Genomic DNA, 19,857 nt, shown 5'->3' on the forward strand with positions numbered 1-19,857 from the left:
CTGATACAGTATCAGAGTCTCCCAGCCCTGATGAAGCAGACTGCAACGCCTGCGAAACGTCGGCACCACACTGCAAACGGACGCGGCAACCATCCGGAAGCCATGAAGACTAATATAATACGTTGTATACACGACGTATCAAATGCAATTCGAAGCCCCTTCAAAAGCCTCTATAAAACGTATGAATTTTTTCGTTGTAGAATTATCGTTCGTCGTTCTGCGACCGACTCTCCTCATCGGCTCTTAGATAAACACGATAACGCCTTCCTCGTAATAATTTGCGGTTCACGACTTTTTCATGCATCACGTCCACCTCTCTCGCTCTATCCTCTTCTCTTTTCATGAACAATCGCGCGACTCTCCTCCGGAATGGATCAGCTGTAGTTTCGTTGATCGATGTCAATCCGCAGGGTCACCATCGCGTACTCGCTATTCGCTTCATAGCGACTCAAGCAATTCCTAGAACGCAAATATGCTCGCGCATTGGCTAAGAAAAAAATCTCGACTCTGTAGATGTTTTATAGAAAAAGACGGTTATCTCCATTAGCGTGACATAGTTTTCATGTTGTCGATAAAGTAGGCGCACTGGAGACAGTATTTCTTCTTATTTCCGTAGGCATATAATTTTTCCAAAATTTACAGTTCCTGGATATTTTTCTTTCGCGATATTGTAAGATTTTTATCTAAAATTCTTGCTGCAAGATCTACAGCACGATCCGGGGGAAATTTAATTCTATAAAATATGCACTAAAATAATAATCCCACTTAGCGAAGAAATTGGATCGTCCAACAATATTTTTAATCAACCGCCCAATTAAAACCTCTCCTGTTGTAGATGTAACGTTGTTTTGTAGATGTACTTTGCATCCGTGTTTCTTCCAGATCAACGACCATGGCGATCGCTTCAGTTCGTCTGACAAGCTTATCATAACGAGTCACGACCTGACTCGTAACAAACAAAGTTGTGCGCGATGAGCAGCGTCACTTTTTATTTAACGCGAAAATCCCCGACCGCAGGGGATCGATCTACGAGAATTGTCTTCAACTGTTGTTAGAAATTACAAAAGCCTAAAAATTTCACGTGAAATCGTAACACCAGTTGCAAACTGTTACATCTATGTTCAACGTTTAAATATTTTGCTATTTTTACGACGAAAGATTATTTATTATTTCTAATTATTTAAATTTGTAAGGCAAAATTCTTTGTACAATATATGTATATAATGGGGTATTTCCTCAAGTGTATACGTGGTTTAATTTTATTGTAATTTTAGTTAATGTCAAGAATTTAAAATAAAATCGCCCGACTCTCATTTACGCAAATAAGAAAAATATAATTAGCATAATGTATGTTTCTAGTCAAACTATTTCTACTTGACATATAATTCGAAAATGCGTAATATCCATTTATAAGGTGCGTGTTAGTCACTGACGCAATAATGTCAAACAAATGGCTCTTAATTAATTAATTATCATCTTCCACAGACTGCGTCGTGTGCTCTCAAGTGTCATCAAACCGTATTATCGATCGAACTGTGCGTAATTAAATCGAACGACAACATTCGTAAAATCCGCAGAATTTTATCGGCGCACCGATAACATTACATACCTTTTATGTTATAGCATTATACCAGGTGTCTTACAACTTGGTTATCTACGCTACAAGCGTTTTGACAAATTCGCCGTCGAACTCTGCTCATTATCAGCACCTCTCGTTGCGAGATAACTGCGACGAACGTGCCTGGGAAATCCGTGCGAGAGAAAAATAACCGGCAAATAAGATTGTATATTATTGTCGCGGAGAAACATGATTATTTGCTTCTGAATTAAACGATATGTCGTCACGACACGAAGCATGGAGTTAAGCGCGTATAAATCATACCGATGATTTACGATTATGCGCGCAAAATGAATTGTGCTATCGAACATTGAGGCGCGACGTTCGGGCCTGTCTTCGTCTACTATGGGCAGATAAACCCGCGGAAAAGGTTAATAATGCAATGAAGAAGCAAAATGTAGGCGGACCATTTGGCAATACAGTAATGACTGAGAAATTGGTCGAAGAGCAGCTAGTAGTCTAGTTAATAAAAAATCGAGTTCTCTCCGTTGAAGTAGGCTGTAAGAAATGTAAAATAAATATTTTGACTATGACTCGAACATCTCAAGATCCTGCTTTGCACCGGAGGCTACACTGCGTTATCGAAAACGAAAGACGAAAGAATATACAGAAATGATTTTTACAATCTTCGGGGAATGATCGAACGTCACGCCGTGTGTGTCGGCAAACACAAGTGTTAATCCGCCGTGCACACCAAGAAGAGACAGCAGATGCGGACGCACATGCACGCGTCAAGGTCACGCATATACCGAGACTCATTATGGCCGAATGCACGTCCGTACCATGTGTAGTCTTTTGCGCCGTGTTGCTTTCGATTGAAATTATAAAACCGGTTATAGCATGCAGGTATCTAAGTTGTTGCTGTGCTGACCGATGGTTCAAGAAATAATCCGTTGATAGATATAGGAAATCATTTATTTGTCCAAACAATTTCCTACCAAGAAGTTACTCCGATTGTCCCTTCGGAACAATATCGCGAGAAAAAAGTGCTGCGAGGGTATCGAGTCGGACGTGACATATCAATGGATATCACAATTGCGGTTCCTTCTGTTGGAAGGGATTTACTTCTTTATGACACGAATGTGCACAACGTGTTATGCAAGTGAGATAACGTATCACAAAAATGTCATTATAATGTCACCCGTGCGCGTAGATAACGCAATTCGCACGAGAAGTCATCAGTGAAAACGAGCAGGGGACGTCAACGACAAAATATACGCCTCGCTACTGTTTGTCTTTCTGTTTTGTCTGGTTTCGCATCAATATCTTCAGTTCCCGAGACCGCGATGACTAATTGCCAGTAGCCACTTAGAACGTTATTATCTGCCACAATAGAACCGCCTCGTTTAGCCGCGGCTTCTACGAGCATTGATTTCCTCCAGCGCCTGTCGGCACTCCCGTTCCAGGATTCCGCTCCAGACCCGGTATCGATGGTTTAAACCTGGCACCGTATGCAAAATCGCCCGGGAGCCCAAAACCCCGGCACTCCGGTTGGCGGTGCCGTAGAAAATCCGCGCGACTCTGGAATGCAGCAACGCCATAGCGCACAGAGGACACGGTTCCATCAGCAGAAATGCCCAATAACCGGTGCAGAGATACGGTCCGCATTTCCTCGTGTTATCTTCGCATTCCTTCTGCTGCGAGCTCTCCATCTTGGCACCGTTGTTCCTTCGTCCTTTCCGCACGACTTGCGTCTCGAGGGACGTTTGTGCCGGCAACTGCAGCGAGGCTAGAGATCTCGGATAGCAGAGCGGTGCGTCTTCCTCGTATCTTCTCTTGATCCGTCGAAGCCTCTTCAGGCTCTGATCTTCAGTCGCGGCGCTCGAATCTGGCCCTCCGTCGTCTTCCTCGTCGATAGCTTCCGCTTGTCCCTTCGTTCCTTTGCATTCCTCGTCGCTCAATTTCCACGCACCGCCACCGTGAAGTCTGGCAACGAGATCCACCGCCAGCATAGCGGCGTGCCACATGGGGTGTCTATCGATTCTCGCGGCAGCCACCGCCAGGATTCTTCCGTCCTCGGGATCGACAATCGCCGCGGCACCGGTGCAGCGCTCGTCGCCGACTGTCTCCAACCTCGCAGCTTCCATTACCAGCGACATGATTCGTTCGATCGCGTTCAAACAATCCTCGTCGAAAATCGAGCCGTCGATCAGGCTCTCAATCGTCTGGTCAGGATGGAAGTTTACCGGCCAGACCTTCGAAGCTTCACTGGCCTGTAACTTTGTCTTTGGCGCTTTGGCCGGCACCTTTGTCACCTCGAATTTCTCCTCCAATAACGAGAGATCGAATCCTCTCTCCTTCAGCCGAGCCTTCAGTTGATTTTCACCGAGAGAAATGTCGTGGCCTTTCTCACCCGACGATTCGTCCGAGCGAAGCGGGGCCAGAAGTAATTTCCCGTTGGAACAGCGCTTCAGGTGAGCGAATCCAGGGAGAGCGGCAGATATGCTTTTGATCGCGGTGGACGTGTCCTTCCGTTGCTTCAAGACGCCCACGTAGACCTCTTGCAGCGGACAGGCTTCCGTGAAATCCGTGCCTAGAATTGGTCTCGCCGTCCAGCTTCTTCCAGCGCTCTCCATCTTGCATGCCTTGACTCTCTTCGGCGACGTCATCGTCCACCCTGAAAAGACGCTGCCTTCACTTATCGTTAGAAGATTCCTCGGGGCGATGATATTTGCGAGACACCGCTCTGCCGAGCGTTACGCTGAGAAACGTTTTCCGCTATCTCTTTACCTCACTGACATTATTTTTTTCGCCATTATTTCCTTTACGCGACGTTCGTAAATCCGTCATTCAGCTTTCAAGTTATATTTTGTAATTTTTAAGTGTAAGTACGTCAAGCACAGAGAAGAATGAGATGTCAACAAGCGCAAGGTTCTCTTTGGCGCCGTAAACTTATTTTTACCATGACACTTGCCATTCAGTATCTAAATCGTCGAGCACAGATTTTTGATATAGGAAGGTAAATTACGTTGTGAAATGTGACGAGAACAAGGTCAATGATCGACATTGGAATAGCTCGAAATATCAAAAACGATTGCGAGAGGTGCCTTAAGGACACTTTCGTGCGTCACGATCGTAAAATATCGGTGGGGTTCCGGCGAAAGTAAGAAGGCACGGCGCGGAGATGATCCTTCCGCCGGGGCGCCGGATGGACCCTAATCGGAATTAGCCCGCGGGACATCTTCTTGCGAAGGAACAGAAGCGATTTTAAATTGCTGTCAACTTGGGCCACGGTCGGATCGATTGTCGGAGTTAGGCGCAATTGTACGGCGTCGCTGTTTGCACGAGGAACAAGGCGTCGCGTTAAAAAGTCCGAAGTTCGAGCCAAAGTTTCCTTTAATTTCGACTGCGCGTAAGCGTACGCTGTCGTACTTGACGCCGTCAGCGTCTGATCGCAGTAAAGATAACACGGCCGTTTATTACAACGAATCGTATCTTCGTCAAAGAAAATTTTATCCGATCTCGGCGCGAACACTCTGTTTAAAGTTCCAGCAAATATATTCTTCAAACGCATGAGACGCGCGAGAGATACGGCGAGGAGAGGCGTAAATACTTCTGAATAAATATCAAGAATTACACGGCTTGCGAAGAGAGGACTCGAGATAAGAAATAATATGAATTAATAAACCAGCCATGGCCGCCCATTAATTTATATTATTTTTTCCCTCCTCGCCGCGTAAGTGAATTCCTGCGTAAAGGTCTTTCGGTTGTGTAACTCATTATATTCCCGCGTGCGGTTTACAGAATTGCAGGAAAGCCGAGGCGCGATGTGCGGCCGCGTCACACGCGATTGATAAATAATAACCGCAAGAATCGCCAATTCTTACGCAAAATCACCATTTTCCGTGAAAACCGCGCACGCGCGAGCGACACGGTGCAGCTGCTACTCCGCCGAGAGACCCACTTCGCACGATATATCAGCCATCTGATAGCTGATAACGTGATACCGTAATAATACGCGTCTTCCGTATCCGAGCTGAGAAATTGTGGAAACTTTCCACTATTCAAGATCCGGGAAATGTTACCCGGCTGAAAGAAGCCACTGTTTTTTTTTATCGCCAAAATTTAGATGTTCAACGAAAACAACTTATAGGGCTGACTCTGTCCTTCGTAATGCAGATATTCATTGCTGCATTTCTTCACGAGATACGACGTGCACACGTGAGAAATACTTGAATTCGATTTATCTTCTGGTTTTAAGAAAACTTTATGATTTCTATGACGGTCTTCCACGTCACATGCAATAAAAAACCGCTGTTATCGGTTTATAATCTAATCTGTTTACCAGAATAGTTTTATTACGGCCTATGTTTTTCTGCGACGATTGTCGCAGAGTGTGCGTCGATTTAATTAGTCACGACGTGGAAACGATTTGAACGACGCGTCGTTCAAATCGTTTCCAGCATAAAGTAAGACGCGAAAAGAAAACTGATTAAAATTCACGGGAGAAAGAGAGAGAGAGAGAGGGGGGATTATTTATCGTTTGTGACAAGCGGAAAAAACACAGATCGACGCACTGTCCATCCTTCCGCGATTACAGCAAATCAAGTGGCTAATTGAATTAAACCCCCTTGTTGAAAAGAAAAGAAATTATACAAACTCCGCCTCCGCGTTACGTTTCGCGCAACGCCGCGCCGATTCGGCGAGTTTCTGCGGACGCAGCGCATTCGAATTCCGGCACAAATTCGCACCGCTCGTTTAAGATGGCGTCCAAGATTGCACATTCGCAGAGCGTGATCCTTATATAACAGAAAACGAACAGCAGGCGAGCGGAGTGAAGCGAGGTCCGCTCGATGTCTCCGCCGCGCCCGCGCGTGACAAAATCCCCGGCTTTTCCCCCCTTTCATCCCCCTTTTCGACCTCTTTCCACCGGTGGCCGCTCGTTCGGGGCTCGCGTTCGAACGCGAGCGGGAAATCTCGCGCGGGTCATTTCGAGCGATCGACTTGGCGCGGCAAACATGTCCTCCGCGGCCTTGGCTCGGTCGACATGTCGATCGTCGGCTAAACGCTCTGGCTGTCAGCCGGCCACGGCGCCTGGGAAAATGGAGCCGCGTCGACGCGGGACGTCGACGCGCGCGTCGCGTCCGCGACGCGCCGTCGCGACGCCACGTGTTCGCCATGCGCACGCACGCACGCACTTTACACACGGGATCCTTACCTGCTGCTTGAGCGGCGGCGCGGCTACTGCCGCACGAAACACGCCCTGATTTTTCCCTCGGTCTCACGCCCCGGTCCTCGGCGGTCAAACGCTCACGGCGATTCACCGTTCAGTCGTATTATTCCTCGTGTTCGCGCTACCAACTGCGGCCGGAAACGCGCGCAAACACACGTGAGAATAGCGCGCCGGAGGCACCTCGTTTGCTTCGTCGCGACGGCTCGCGTCTCTTTGTCGTATGTAGCATGAGCTGTTTATCAGCGAGGTCCACGATGGCGGCGCCTTCTGCCGGCGAGATGAAAGACTTTGAGAGAGGCAGGGAGATACCCGCAGCTTCGGTCATCGCTCGTCGGCCCCGTTAAAATTTTGCGCTTTTCGCCTGACAAACGCCGGAATCGGCCACGGCGAGTCGGTCATGGCCGCCGAAATGAGATTCCGAAGGGCAGCCTCGTTTGAATATCCGAACTGCAATCGCGGGATTTAACAGTGACATTCCGCCACGTGGTTTTTAAAGGGGATAGAACAGAGCTGCCATTTCCAATTGTTTCTTCTTTCGTTGCGCTCTTGTCACGTGAAGGATTTTTAATCGCTATTCGAAAAAGCGGAAATAAATGTTATATTGTTTTTACTATTTCCTTTTGTGCCTACTGCGAGAAGCGTTTACGATATTTGAATTATAAAATATTTTATATACAACAAAACAGCCACTAAAGAGATAGGAAGAAAAATTGAAGTGTAAAATTGTTCGTTCATTTAATTCAGAATTTCTAAGCGCACGCAGCTGTTTCTTCAAATTAAATTTTGAATTTTTCTAAGGCAGGTCACATCCATGTATCTCTGATATTACTCACAGTAGAGTTTACTTCGCTTAACATTTCGAATTAATGCGCGTTCCCGCGTTATCAGATAAAAGCATCGCGAGATTGTCGTTGTGTATGACACATTAATGTATCGATAAGTACGAAGGTGGTTTACCTTGGACGTATAATAGAAAAACAGAGAAAAACAAAGTTCTACCAGCCATTAGCTATTTCCCTCTATAATATTCCGTATATTTCAGATTGCGAAACTAAAACACTTTCTACATTAATATGAAAGCTCCAATATTTCATGCACATCCTATCAGTACTTGATACATATGTGGTTATTTGCGACACTGCGTTCGCTTATCTATTACAATGTAATGCTGCTTCTTGGTTATTTTATCAGGATTACTTATCTTTATTTCACGAAAAGTTCGCATAGGTTTCAAAGTACTCTAAATATGTAACTGCGGCTTCGTATAGATATTCCAGATGCTCCTAAACATGAAACAAAATTCCTGATTTGAGTATATTCTTAAAATTCTCTAATTACTTTTTTCTAATAGCAATAACTAAGATTTTTTAACGATAAAATTGTCGAGATTTTCTCTTTCTGTGAAAATGATACATTACCAAAGAACGAACGAAATCTGCTCTCGATCGTCTAACGGCTCGCACCGCCAAACAAACGTCGCATTCTCTTTCGACGGCCATTCGTTCCAGCAGGAAACTCAGTGCCAAGTAGAGACCGCATCCAGTTACTCCGTCGCTGAAAAATTATCTTATTCCTCTGATATTGTTTAGATATTATTTAGAAGCTATAAATTCAAAATTGATCTATTAAACAATTTTATGATTATTATTTATGTTTGTCTGATTTGTCTAGAAGTAAAAAATATAAACTCTAAGAGGAAAACTTTTTCGTTATTGAAGAAAAACACGAAAGTGTAAAGTATAGCGATTTTCCTTTGGATTTGGAGCAATAATAGTTCAAAGTTTTACTGGCAAAGCGTGACGGTGGGCCCATCGCCTCTCGCGATTCTCTCCGCAGCTTGCCAAAAGGTCACCATCGTCATAACTGGTGGCGGTGGTTGATCCCTTCCAGATTTCCACTCCGTCAAACACAGTATGGTAACAAATTGTTCCCTCGAGGGTTTCTGCGATAGAAACAGAAGTGTCATCACGCTGAGTAGGTACTGGCAAGTGAAAACTATCGACTTGTCGCTTGAATTGATGTACCTCGGAATTGTCGACGAGCAACAATTTTTGTGAAGTATAATATTCCAGCTCCACAACTTCCTTCACTGTAACGTTCAAATATGGGACTGGTTTAAACTCGCCGTTTGCAGGAGCGATAGAGCAGCAAGTCTAAAATTTACAGAAATATTATTTTTTGTGCACAACAATATTTGTATAGATTAAAATTTATGATTTTCATGTGTTTATTATATAATGTATTTTACGCCTCTATCTCAGGTGCTGATTCATTTTATTTAAGCAAATGAATTCAGAAATTAAAAATGCACCAAGTATTTGTCACAAGTCAATAAATTTATATTTGTTAAATATTTTCTCCCTCCCTCTCTCTCTCTCTCTCTCTCTCTCTTCTCTCTCTCTCTCTCTCTCTCTCTCTCTCTCTCTCTCTCTCTCTCTCTCTCTCTCTTTCTCTTCCTTACTTTCATAAATACGTTTTGAGTTAATATGTGCAAAAATTAATATGTTAGAGACGTACAGGATCCTTCAAATCAGGTGGTTGCAGCATGAGAATAAGTTCAACTTTTAACTCGGCAATCATTCGCCAGAAATCATTAATCGTCGACGGCATGGGAAGCTGCGTGGCCAAATACTGATTCTGAAGTTTTACTCCGTCTACGTAAACGGCGGATAGATAATCGCTGTCCTCGTCCGATGTCGGGTATCTCTTCAAATATATTCTACTGACCTTCTCTGTGAAATAAATTAATCTTTTCTAAATAAATCTTTGACATTTCTATGACACCTCAATGATTTATAGTAAGTTATGCCAAACGTTAGTTTAAGTTTTTAGTTTAATGATATAATTGGTAAAAATTTGAAATGTTAAAGGCCAATAAAATAAATCCCATGTAATTAAAATAAACGAACAGACCTGAAAGCAGTTCCGGAAATCTGTTTTTGGCCCGATTACGCTCTGACAACGGCGGTGGGGACGTAACCTGTCGCAAAGCTTCGTCTTGCCACGCAGTGTTTTGTAATCTAATTTTAATTTTAATGGAAAATTAAATGCAACTTTCTCAACGTCATCTTTATCGACTCAAGTATCAATGTAAATTAAAATTGAGTTAAAAAAATACCTTTGCTGTTGAATAGGTAATTGTTTTTTTAACTCTTTGATCCGTGTCGTTAACATCTCGTTACACGGCAATGTGGTTGGGACAGAAAGCAAACATTCCACTAATGCCAAATGCGCCAGCAGATATTGCTGTTTATTATCCACCATATTAGCTCTTTCGTTTCTAATAGACGCCGTTTCGGTAAAAACATCGACCACCTGAACAATTTAATTAGTTTTTTAATCCATCCCTCATGGTAAAAGATTGGAATAGCCTTAATGATTCACCCTGTATATACCAAACTTCTGAATATGGTTAATTAATACAAATGACGTTACTAAAACGATGATTAAAAGTGATTGTTACCCCCTCTGCCGCTGCTCGATGGAGGCAAATGTCGCACAAAATGATGGTCCCGGTTCTTCCAACACCAGCACTACAGTGGACTACCACGGGTCCTTTTCCAGGTGGTGTCGCCAACAGTTTCTTCAAATATGTGACCACGGAGTGCGTGTACAATGGCACGCCATGATCCGGCCAAGCCGTATAATGCAGGTGTTCTATCTGTTATTGATGTTTATTGTTTAATATAAGCTGTTACGTTCCATTAGTTAAAAATATTGGTACCTTTCGAGTCTCTTTTCCACAAGTGACGTTAAAAGTTCTAAAGCAATAATCAGCGAAAACATTGTGCTTCGCGTTCAGCACAAAAATGTCGCCGTATTTCTTCTTCTTGCCAATATCCGGCCAATATTGCTCGCACTTTGTCTATAAAAGATATTAAGGTATATATTTACGCGAAAGAATAACGATTTAACAAACAAAAAGCTTACTTTTCCACTTTCGACCACATTTGCCAACATGCAAATAATAAGAACGTGTTCTTGCCAAATCATGCGCCAGAAATCGATGACCGTGTTGGGTTTGGGTCCTTGTGTCGCTATGTAGCGCTTTTCCTTCTTATAGCCCTTTTTGAATAATTATTAGTCAAATTAAAAAATTATTATTAGTTAATATCGCGTGAATATGATTTACGCAGAAATATAATATATCAATTTGCGTCTCGAAACTAAGACACTTGTGAGTAATTGGGACATACGGTGATGTAATTAGCGTTGATGTAATCGGAGTGAACGTCATCCGGAAATTTCTTTAGTACCACACGCGTTTCGTCATCTGTACAAATCGGCACGATATTAATTCATTGTTGCATAAATGTAGTCCGCGGCCGATTTCTTACTTACACGCAATAAGATTCCCGTATCGATTTTTAGACTTGTTCTGCGGCAATTTCCCGTAATCCCACGGTCGAGTTTGCCCTCTATGGAAGGTCTCGAGAAAAGATCATCAATTCATCTTATTATATTGTGATAAATTATAAGGCTAGGCATATAATTGCAATCACTATATGTAAAGTAAAGGAAATAATTTTGTTCTCCGCAAAGTATTGTATATTACAAAGATACATTCATGCAAACGTCAAGTTTTCGAAGTAATCCCATTTTGATAATTCAAGTGTTAAAATGAAAGTCGAGAACTCACCTCGTACTGCTTATCGAGCAATCCTGACTGTATCGCTCGCCTAACGTAATCTTCGAAATCTTTCACCTTCACCAGCGATGTCATTTCTTCCTCTTCGTCGTCGTTCGCGACGGCGACCGGCAGCTCTTCCGGGGTGGTTGCCCGCGATAGGGATTGTCTGTCAGAAGGAGTTGACGGGTCTTCCTTCGAATGCGAAATCACGGACTTGTTTTCTTGTTCGTAGTTCTCGATGTTCTGTGACAAAATCATCTCGTCTTGCATTTGCTGCTCCGTAAATTTTTGCTTTTTCCTGTAAAATGGAAATCACCCGTCGGATTGCAGTAAATATAAAATTAATCTGTAATCCATCGAAATTTGATTCGTGGCATCAGCAGATCGTTTAGTCCAAACTGCTGAGACGACAGATATGAGTAACTGAGATCAGCAATATAATTCTACCTAAAAAAAAAAACAGAAAAATACTACCTTCGGTACAAGTAAAAGGCTACGCCTGCCATAGCGAGAAATACAATGGGTACGATCCATGCTTCGTGATGCTTCGGTGGAACTTCACCGACGCGGACTGATTTTGCAAGCATGATCGGCTCGGTAGACGAATTCTGTTCGGTTACGATAACCACTATTTCATAAAGCTCTTCAGGTTTTAATGGACAATTCCTTGCATTGCCGTAAATTAAATCGTCGCCGATTCTGAATCGTTCGCCAGCGTACTCATTGGTCTGCCACAATTGAAAGCAAAGATATTCGATTCCAAAGATACGCATAAAGATTGTATAGTAGTAGTGATTTATGTAACATTAATCTTATTTTAATTATATATATAACAATTTCAGCTAGTCGTTAAATATAAATAAAGAAACGAGAACGCCAAATTTTAGATACGAGTATGTAGATAGTTCAATAATTTTTGTTTAATATGTGAATTTATATCGTTTTCTGTCTGTACTGCGCGACGTTATTTATTTTTCGGATAACGTATAACACAGAATTATTGTCGTCCGCAAATTTACGTGTTTTACATCACAATAAAACAATTTCCAATTATTATTAAGAATGCTATACTTAGTACCGTAACTTCAGCAGCTTGCCAAGCGATTTCGTCCATCTTCACGCCTGCTTGCGCTCGTAAATTCTCAGGCACTTCCGTATATTGCTCGCAGAGATTAGGACCCTTTACAATGATGTGCGTCACGCTATTACGAGTATCATTTAAAACAGTCGGTATATTTAATAAAATGGTGGAATCGGATTTGTCCACCGTGGCCTTCAGATTATCGTCAAAAGCTGCGGTTGAGGGTGTACGGAATTTCACGAACTTTGAGCTGCTGAATTTATTCTCAAATGTCACAGCTCGAATGCTGATGATATATCGCGTTGACGAGAATAAATACAATCGTATGGCGTAGTTGCGCATGTATTGTGTCACCGGATATATGTAAATTTTATTAATGGCCGATTGGAAAATTCTCAGGTTAGAGAAAGTTTCTTCTATTTCAATACGAAAAGACTTGAGAGGACGACCTGTCTTCCAGGGATGAAGCCACTTTAGATCAACCACACTGTTATTGTTGATTGTAAAAGTATAATTTCCAGGTGCGTCCGGCCCTAAAATGTTACCTGCTTATAATCGTTGTCACATCGATACAATTAAATTAATGTTATATTCTTAGAAAATTCTAAGAAGTCATCAAATAATTGTTTATTACATATAATATAGGTTGTAATAAAAGAGGAAAGTTTCGTTAGCATTTTTTTAAAGCCATAGCAAGTAAAGCAAAGATATTGTAATAATATAATAAAATTTAATATTTTATAAATTATGATTAGTTTTAGTCTTAAGAAAATTTATAATATTTATAATACCAAGTTTTTATAAATTTTTAAAATTATTAATTGTTAAAAGTTTTACTTATAGTACGAAGCATATCGTCAGTCACAATAGCTGGAGGGCTTGGTTCAGTAACGTTGATATTGTATGCTACAACCTACATACATATTTATTATTATACAGTTTTTATTTTTGTATTATCATCCTAATACTTTTATATTCTCTTAATCTTTTTTACTTCTTACACTTAAATTACTCACGTTTGCTAAAAGTATTGAAAATTTTACAGAACTTAGCATTACTTTACCTTCACTAATTGCGATTGTCGAACAACTTTGCATATATAATCTTCCCACAAGTCACAAGACTCAGTGACTTGAACTTCAATAAGTGAGCAAACTTTGTCATACGTGTCACATAATTGAACACCATAAATATGTAATTTCCCATTGAGAGGTGGCAGTGGACTTTGCCATCTCAAGTGTATCATACCATACGTTTGACGAGTATCAATTTCGACGATCTCCAAATTAGTTACTCTAGGCGGAGCTATTATTTCAATTCGTTATAGTCATAGAAAAAAATGATAAATTATCAAAAATAATTATTATAAATAATAAGTTTTACCTGTCGGCGGAGTTTCAAACTCGTACTTTTGATAAGCGGAGGCATTCTCTTTACTCGTAAAATTTCTTATTACGTAAATTGTCGCTACATATCGCTCAGCACCGTTCAAGTTTGGATTTAATTTATTCAAGTCAAAATAAGAGAGGCTAGTCTGTTTGGTCACGTTGAAGTACTTAACAGCGTCGCTAATACCCTGAATTATTATTCTGGCTGTCAATGTTCCTGAAATTGTAGTGCAATCTTCGGGCGGACTCCATAACAATTTCCAATCTTGTACTTTCAACTGACTAAATACTTCTGATGGTATATCTATAAAATTGTTGATTCTTAATTTTTCTATGTAAACTTGTATGTATAGATATATCAATATATTACCAAAGACATGACTAAAGATTAAGAAACAGGTAACTAAGTAGACTAATTAACCTTTTTGTCTGTAAACTTAATAATTCTACTAAATACTGTAATGTACATGTACCAGATTGTTCTGTACTGAAGGTTGTCTCTACGATACTGCTGAAATATCGTGTGTTATGAACTATGACCTGCGCACAATAAAATGCGTATGGATGTAAATCTGGAAAAGTGATCGTTGGTTCTGTTGTAGACTTCTGAATAATGTGATGATTTGAAAAAGATAATTTTGATTCTCCACAACCGTAGAACTTCATAATCTGGAATTAATACAAAGTGTCTGCATAACAGGTCGAAACACGTTAAGGTGGACAATCTAATAATTAAAATAGTTAAAATTCAATGCGCATATGCGATTTTAACGATGCCACACGATTTACTTCGGGATACTACATAAATCTATCAGATGTAAGATAAACTAGCTTGAAATATAAAATAGAGTAATTCTAATTAATTTTGATGAACAATTAATTCTTTTATGTACACGGAAGTTTATTACCATCAAAGTTACTTCATATCCCACTATTTCTCCGTTCGGTTCATATGGAGGTTTCCACATCAGAATGACTGTATTAGCCGATAGCATACTACGAAGTTCTAACACTCTGGATGGAACTGTGGATTCGTAAAATATATTTATATCCCAAATATATTCGTATATGCAATAATGCACAATGTACAAGTAACCTTTTTTACATATTTCTAAGATATATTCACACTTACTGCCTTCGAGAGTACGAATTTCCTGGGAAAATAAAACGCGTTTTTTGTGACCTATGATTACATCGTAAGAAGTGTACGACTGTAAATCTTGTACTTTATATGGAAAAAACGCAGCCAATTGAGAAACGATTGTATTGCTCGTATTTATGTTTCGGATTATTAGATAATACCAACTTGCTGGACATGAATATAATTGCTGTTATAAAAAAAATAAAAATGAGTTTTAAATTAAAGAATTCTAAAACTAAACTCAAACCTTTGAGATACTTACATTTGGACTGATTCGCCAATCAATTATCATGCCGTTTTCTTCGGCCGTTAAAACAAAGTTTTCAGCAGCTACATCATTTTGTAAAAATCATTACAGAAAATATATTATTCGTAAAATTACATAAAATCTAATATAATTTTTTATTATAAGTTAATAGTACTTTAAAGGTGTGACAAGCTTTTCATTAATAAGATATTTTCAATGCCTTTTATTGCTTGTATTGCATACTATTTACAATTAAAATGGCTACGTAATAAAGATGTAGAATAATAACCTTGATTTATAATTCCAACTTATGTTGTATCATGAGATAAATGAAATAATAAGTTGTGAGATAAATAATATAAACATTACGTGTATAAACTAAATAAATCGACTCACGATTGCACCCAGTCTCAGCTATTTGCCAGTCGCTATCAGTTTTGAAACCAGCAATATCTAAGGTGAAAGCAATATGATAAGTAGTGCCAGGTTCCAGCTTCTCAAAATGTGTTTGCAATTGTGTCATATTTTGAAATAATTCGTTCCATGGTTGCTGAACATGGCTTCCTCCCTGTAAAAAGTGTATACCATAAACTTGATCCCCTCCTTTCAATTTATTATTGAAGTAAGCAATATTAAGCAATATTCAGACATTTGTACGGATTGTAAAATTTATTTAATCACTACCAATTCAAACAAGAATTTTATTATTTAGGAATATTATAAAAATAATACTAAACTGTTACTTGAATAACAAAAGAATATAGAACTGATATTTCATCATATTCCTCCTTCCATGTTACAGAAACAGCAGCCCAAATAGTCGTCTCGGTTGTTGAGATAATCGTAGGTGCATTAGGCTTGTCTACACCTGCAAAATTATCAATATATTTATACAGGGTGTTATGTAATACCCACTCACCTCTTATTTACGGATAGAACGGACTAGACTGAGTCGAAAAGTTGTCCACCATTTTGCAATTTTTACGTGCCTCTAATCATGACATATGTAAATATTCGTTTGATAAATTTAATGTAAAAATAATTATATATATATTATATAAAAGATTATTACTTATTTGACATAAAGGTGGTAGGTATAATCCTTTTCTATTATCACAACCATCACTACATTCTCCAGTTATTTTATTACACCGTTTCTCAGTTTTATAGAGACATGAGCCACACTCCTTTTTGCAGCCACGACCATATTGATTTGATGCACAAGCTGGAAGCTCGAATATTACATGTTCGAATACTTCATACATACAAATAGAAATAATGCTAGCGGCATGAAGAATTACTTACGTGTATCACATGAGCTTCCTGTAAAACTCGAAGCACACGTGCAACCATTGTGGTAACAAATTTCGGTTCCTCCACAGTCAAAGTTACTAAGCAGATCGTCTTTACAAGAAAACAAACATCGCGGTCCGATCTTTCCTTCAAAACAATTTGAATCATCTAAAAAAAAAGAACAAGTTAAAATTATTTTTAGCTTGCCATATTTAAAACGTAATCAATAAAACTGCGTCATTCATTCTCTTATGTAACGTAACATTTGTTAATAGTTACCCAGATCTGTATTTATATCTGATGTGACGCGTGATAAAGGATTTACGACAGCATGTTCATCGTAAAATAACTTTTGACATGTTTCAAACGGCCAAAAAAATTGCTTCCCCCAATCTTGTTTAGAATTCATAATACCTCTTCTCAAAGCTTTGAAAAAATAAAAGGAATCAAATTATATACATATACAAAAAGATAATATGTTGAAAAGCTTTTATAATTATTTAACAAACGTACATAACTAGCATTACGAAGATTCCAAATGTACTAAAAACATTAAAAATTACAAGATTCGCACCATTTTGGGGACATTGACGAACGTTCGCTATCGCCCACAGCGGATTCGAGCTAATCCTGTTGAGTTTGGGAATCAATTGAATTATCATTCCACTATTATAATCGATTTCTGAAATATTTTTCGTGATTTTGACAGATTGCCACATAGGTAAACCATGAGCCGTTCTCAAGCCTTTTACTGTCACTATTACTAATTCTTTATTATAATCATGAGTGCGTAACACTACATGTGCGTCGCATTCGGCGCAAAGGCCAACTAACAATTGTACGCATATCATTTTGTTATTAATGCGGAAGACGGGGCTTGTTAAAACTGCAGTCTCGACAGTCGTATGCAGAAAGTCATCTGAAAAACATATTCGTGTATGTGATTCGTTCTTCGTTACTTGATGCCTGAATTTAAAATGATTTTTACGAAAATTTGTTGAAAATCCACACTCACATATATGAAATCTGTACAACATCGCTGTATCGCTTCTGATAAACATGTGATAATTATTACTTGAACGTAAGTATGGAACACTTTTCGTGTCTGTATAAGACAAAATAACCTTTTTAGTATTATAAACATTTATTTGCTTTATTGCAGGATCCCACGTAATAGTAAACGATCGCCATTCAGTTGAAGACAATGGTGTATGCTATAACAATTATTAAGTTTTTTAAATGTGGCATAAAAATCTTGAGACAATTTTTACGGATTTAGATCGTTGAATATTGTGTTTCTGAGACAATATCATTAATAGTAGAAAGCATAATGACATTAAATTAATTAATTTTTAAATTCAAATTTGCCTTAAATATGCTTCAAAAACATTTTATGTTTTATTGTACGTATATAGAGGAAAGCCCCACATTATGAGATAAGTTCCCAATATGCAATAGTAAGGTTTCAGTTAAATTAATAGGCACCATCAGTTGATTGCACCATAAATTTATTACCCTTGGAACAAAATCTGTTTAGTGGAAAATTCTTAGATTGTGTAACAATTGTAAAAAAATATTTGTGATTGAATTTGGGTGTTGAAAACCTAATATCTCATATTAGAAACATATCTCATAATAGACGATTTTCCCCTACTTCACTTTACGTCTTATTATACGTAACATAAACATTTAATAACTTTAAACAAGAGAAACACAATGTACATCTATTTACTTGTAAGGCAGCTACTTCTTTCCTGCATTCCGAATTTTTCTCAGGCCATTTTCCGGGTACTGGTACTCCCGTAATGCATTTTCGTATGACAGATTTGCTGTTGCCCCAACCTCCTATTATGATCCAATAGCAAGGATCTGCGTATTGATTTATGCCGTTGCAAATTAATACATGTGCATCGCGGGCCACACGAATCGAAAACGAGAGCTTCACTTCAGTAGTAAGTTTAAAATCTACGTGATCGTAGATATCTTGATAATTTTCATACTGTTTAAATTCTGAAAATGTTAGGTACATGTCACTTGAAGCTACTTGCAAAGTAAAAATATATTTTGTTTATAATATTATAATGCATTTTATATATATCACGAACTTTTGTTAAATTGCCAGATTTTTACCTTCCCATCGTTGATCGAATACCGGGCCCATAGGTGTTTTAAAAGAATTTGTAAGATTCCAGTCGTTTTTAATCCATGTCTCCAAACAACCTTCGCTTGCGTTCATTTTGCAATCTATCTCATTATTGCTGAATTTATTTAAATCTTCAAACTCTAAAATTATGTGCACGTTTATAACGTTACATATAAATGTGAAAATAGTTGAATGTTTTATGAATTACTTTCTATTTAAAAGATATTAAGTTTTGTAAGAATAGAAGTACACATGTGCCGAAATAACAAAAATAATATTTTATTCTTAAATCCATTTGGTTCCACAGGCTGGAATAATGCTCATTTTAATCTTTATGACTGAGACTTACTATAATTGTTTTTTGCTGGAGTATAATATTCCCAGATTAAATTGTAATTCCATACAAGAGCGCCGCCATCATCCTCTGAGAGGCATATCAATTTAACTTCGACGGGGTACGTAGATATGAACGATCCACGCAATACAGTTAGTTTTCCAAAAATATGTAGCATCTGACTCGCGAAGATAAAAAATGTGAAGATAATTAGCACATCCATCCTCGCTTTCTTCATTGTCGACGAAAACACACGTGCTGTTTCTAAGAATAACGATTACCAGAATGGAAGTAGATAAAACAGCATAACATAATAAATATTCTGTACCTAATTATGTTATTTCATACACTATTACTTTAATAAAATTTGTGCCGAATTGGATCTAATCGTACAACAGTCTTGCCCATTGTACAATATATTTACTTGAATAAAACTCGCGTGAACGGGTATCACTTTTTTATTTGAAGACAGCAGCTTGCATTTCAGTTTCGACAAATCAAATCAAATCAAATAATATATAATTAAAATAATAAGATAATTAAATTTTTGGTGAAACATTTCGTATGTGTCCGTGTTACACTATTCACTGCCGGGTGACAGGCAATAACTGAGAAATATTGTAGAAAGGAACTCAACTTCCTTCTAGTAAATCCGCGATAACAGATTCCATATCTGCTGAACGGGTCTGACGCATCAGGAAACGACAATTCCTGAGGATGTCTATGTATCATTTTTATATCAAATTCAGAATAAATAAAATAATTCTACGTTTCGTAGAATTACTTTATTTTTTAAATTTCTTTATCGT

General features: G+C 38.9%; 3 protein-coding genes across 5 annotated transcripts in view; all 3 read right to left on the reverse strand.

Moving 5' to 3' along the window:
- The window catches only part of LOC105565076 (transcription factor CP2-like protein 1), a 32,155-nt gene extending 25,016 nt beyond the window's left edge, over window positions 1-7,139 (reverse strand). For both annotated transcript variants that reach the window (XM_012017934.1, XM_012017933.1), the window contains exon 1: window positions 6,777-7,139. The gene's annotated coding sequence lies outside the window, so the exon portion shown is untranslated. The remainder of the gene's footprint in view (window positions 1-6,776) is intronic.
- On the reverse strand, window positions 1,309-6,490 carry LOC105565074 (probable inactive tRNA-specific adenosine deaminase-like protein 3). Of its 2 annotated transcripts, none has more exons than XM_012017931.1 (2): window positions 5,446-6,490; window positions 1,309-4,235 (listed from the first exon to the last, which is right to left on the reverse strand). In XM_012017931.1, exons 1-2 carry the CDS (start codon window positions 5,456-5,458, stop codon window positions 2,965-2,967), a joined length of 1,284 nt encoding a protein of 427 aa, XP_011873321.1. In that variant the 5' UTR covers window positions 5,459-6,490; the 3' UTR covers window positions 1,309-2,964. The 2 variants fall into 2 exon arrangements, with proteins under 2 accessions (XP_011873321.1, XP_011873322.1); XM_012017932.1 differs by having other exon boundaries at window positions 5,456-6,489.
- Window positions 7,140-7,803: 664 nt separating the features above from the next.
- Window positions 7,804-19,439, reverse strand: LOC105565078 (receptor-type tyrosine-protein phosphatase F-like). Its single transcript, XM_012017938.1, has 33 exons — window positions 19,377-19,439; window positions 19,064-19,312; window positions 18,702-18,854; window positions 18,304-18,581; window positions 17,587-17,785; window positions 17,146-17,490; window positions 16,851-16,997; window positions 16,584-16,739; window positions 16,351-16,503; window positions 16,022-16,146; window positions 15,675-15,846; window positions 15,294-15,361; window positions 15,023-15,218; window positions 14,799-14,914; window positions 14,364-14,559; window positions 13,886-14,194; window positions 13,566-13,807; window positions 13,340-13,415; window positions 12,500-13,050; window positions 11,896-12,149; window positions 11,431-11,719; window positions 11,133-11,220; window positions 10,988-11,064; window positions 10,722-10,856; window positions 10,516-10,656; window positions 10,255-10,452; window positions 9,910-10,106; window positions 9,705-9,811; window positions 9,309-9,523; window positions 8,816-8,944; window positions 8,579-8,733; window positions 8,210-8,345; window positions 7,804-8,074 (listed from the first exon to the last, which is right to left on the reverse strand). Exons 2-33 carry the CDS (start codon window positions 19,284-19,286, stop codon window positions 8,000-8,002), a joined length of 5,901 nt encoding a protein of 1,966 aa, XP_011873328.1. The 5' UTR covers window positions 19,287-19,312; window positions 19,377-19,439; the 3' UTR covers window positions 7,804-7,999.
- Between the last annotated feature and the right edge of the window lie 418 nt (window positions 19,440-19,857).

This window comes from Vollenhovia emeryi, unplaced genomic scaffold (assembly GCF_000949405.1).
Source record: "Vollenhovia emeryi isolate VEMERY1.0 unplaced genomic scaffold, V.emery_V1.0 DF939155.1, whole genome shotgun sequence".
Taxonomy (NCBI): Eukaryota; Metazoa; Arthropoda; class Insecta; order Hymenoptera; family Formicidae; genus Vollenhovia; species Vollenhovia emeryi.

What these genes read in the sequence shown, in the direction of transcription:
- LOC105565078 (XM_012017938.1), bottom strand. Translation starts at nt 19,286, where the DNA reads ATGAAGAAAGCGAGGATGGATGTGCTAATTATCTTCACATTTTTTATC. An exon ending in ATTGGCGAATCAGTCCAAAT is followed by an intron (nt 15,219 to 15,293) that starts GTAAGTATCTCA and finishes TTTTTATAACAG; the next exon opens with CAATTATATTCATGTCCAGC. An exon ending in TTACCTATTCAACAGCAAAG is followed by an intron (nt 9,812 to 9,909) that starts GTATTTTTTTAA and finishes AATTAAAATTAG; the next exon opens with ATTACAAAACACTGCGTGGC.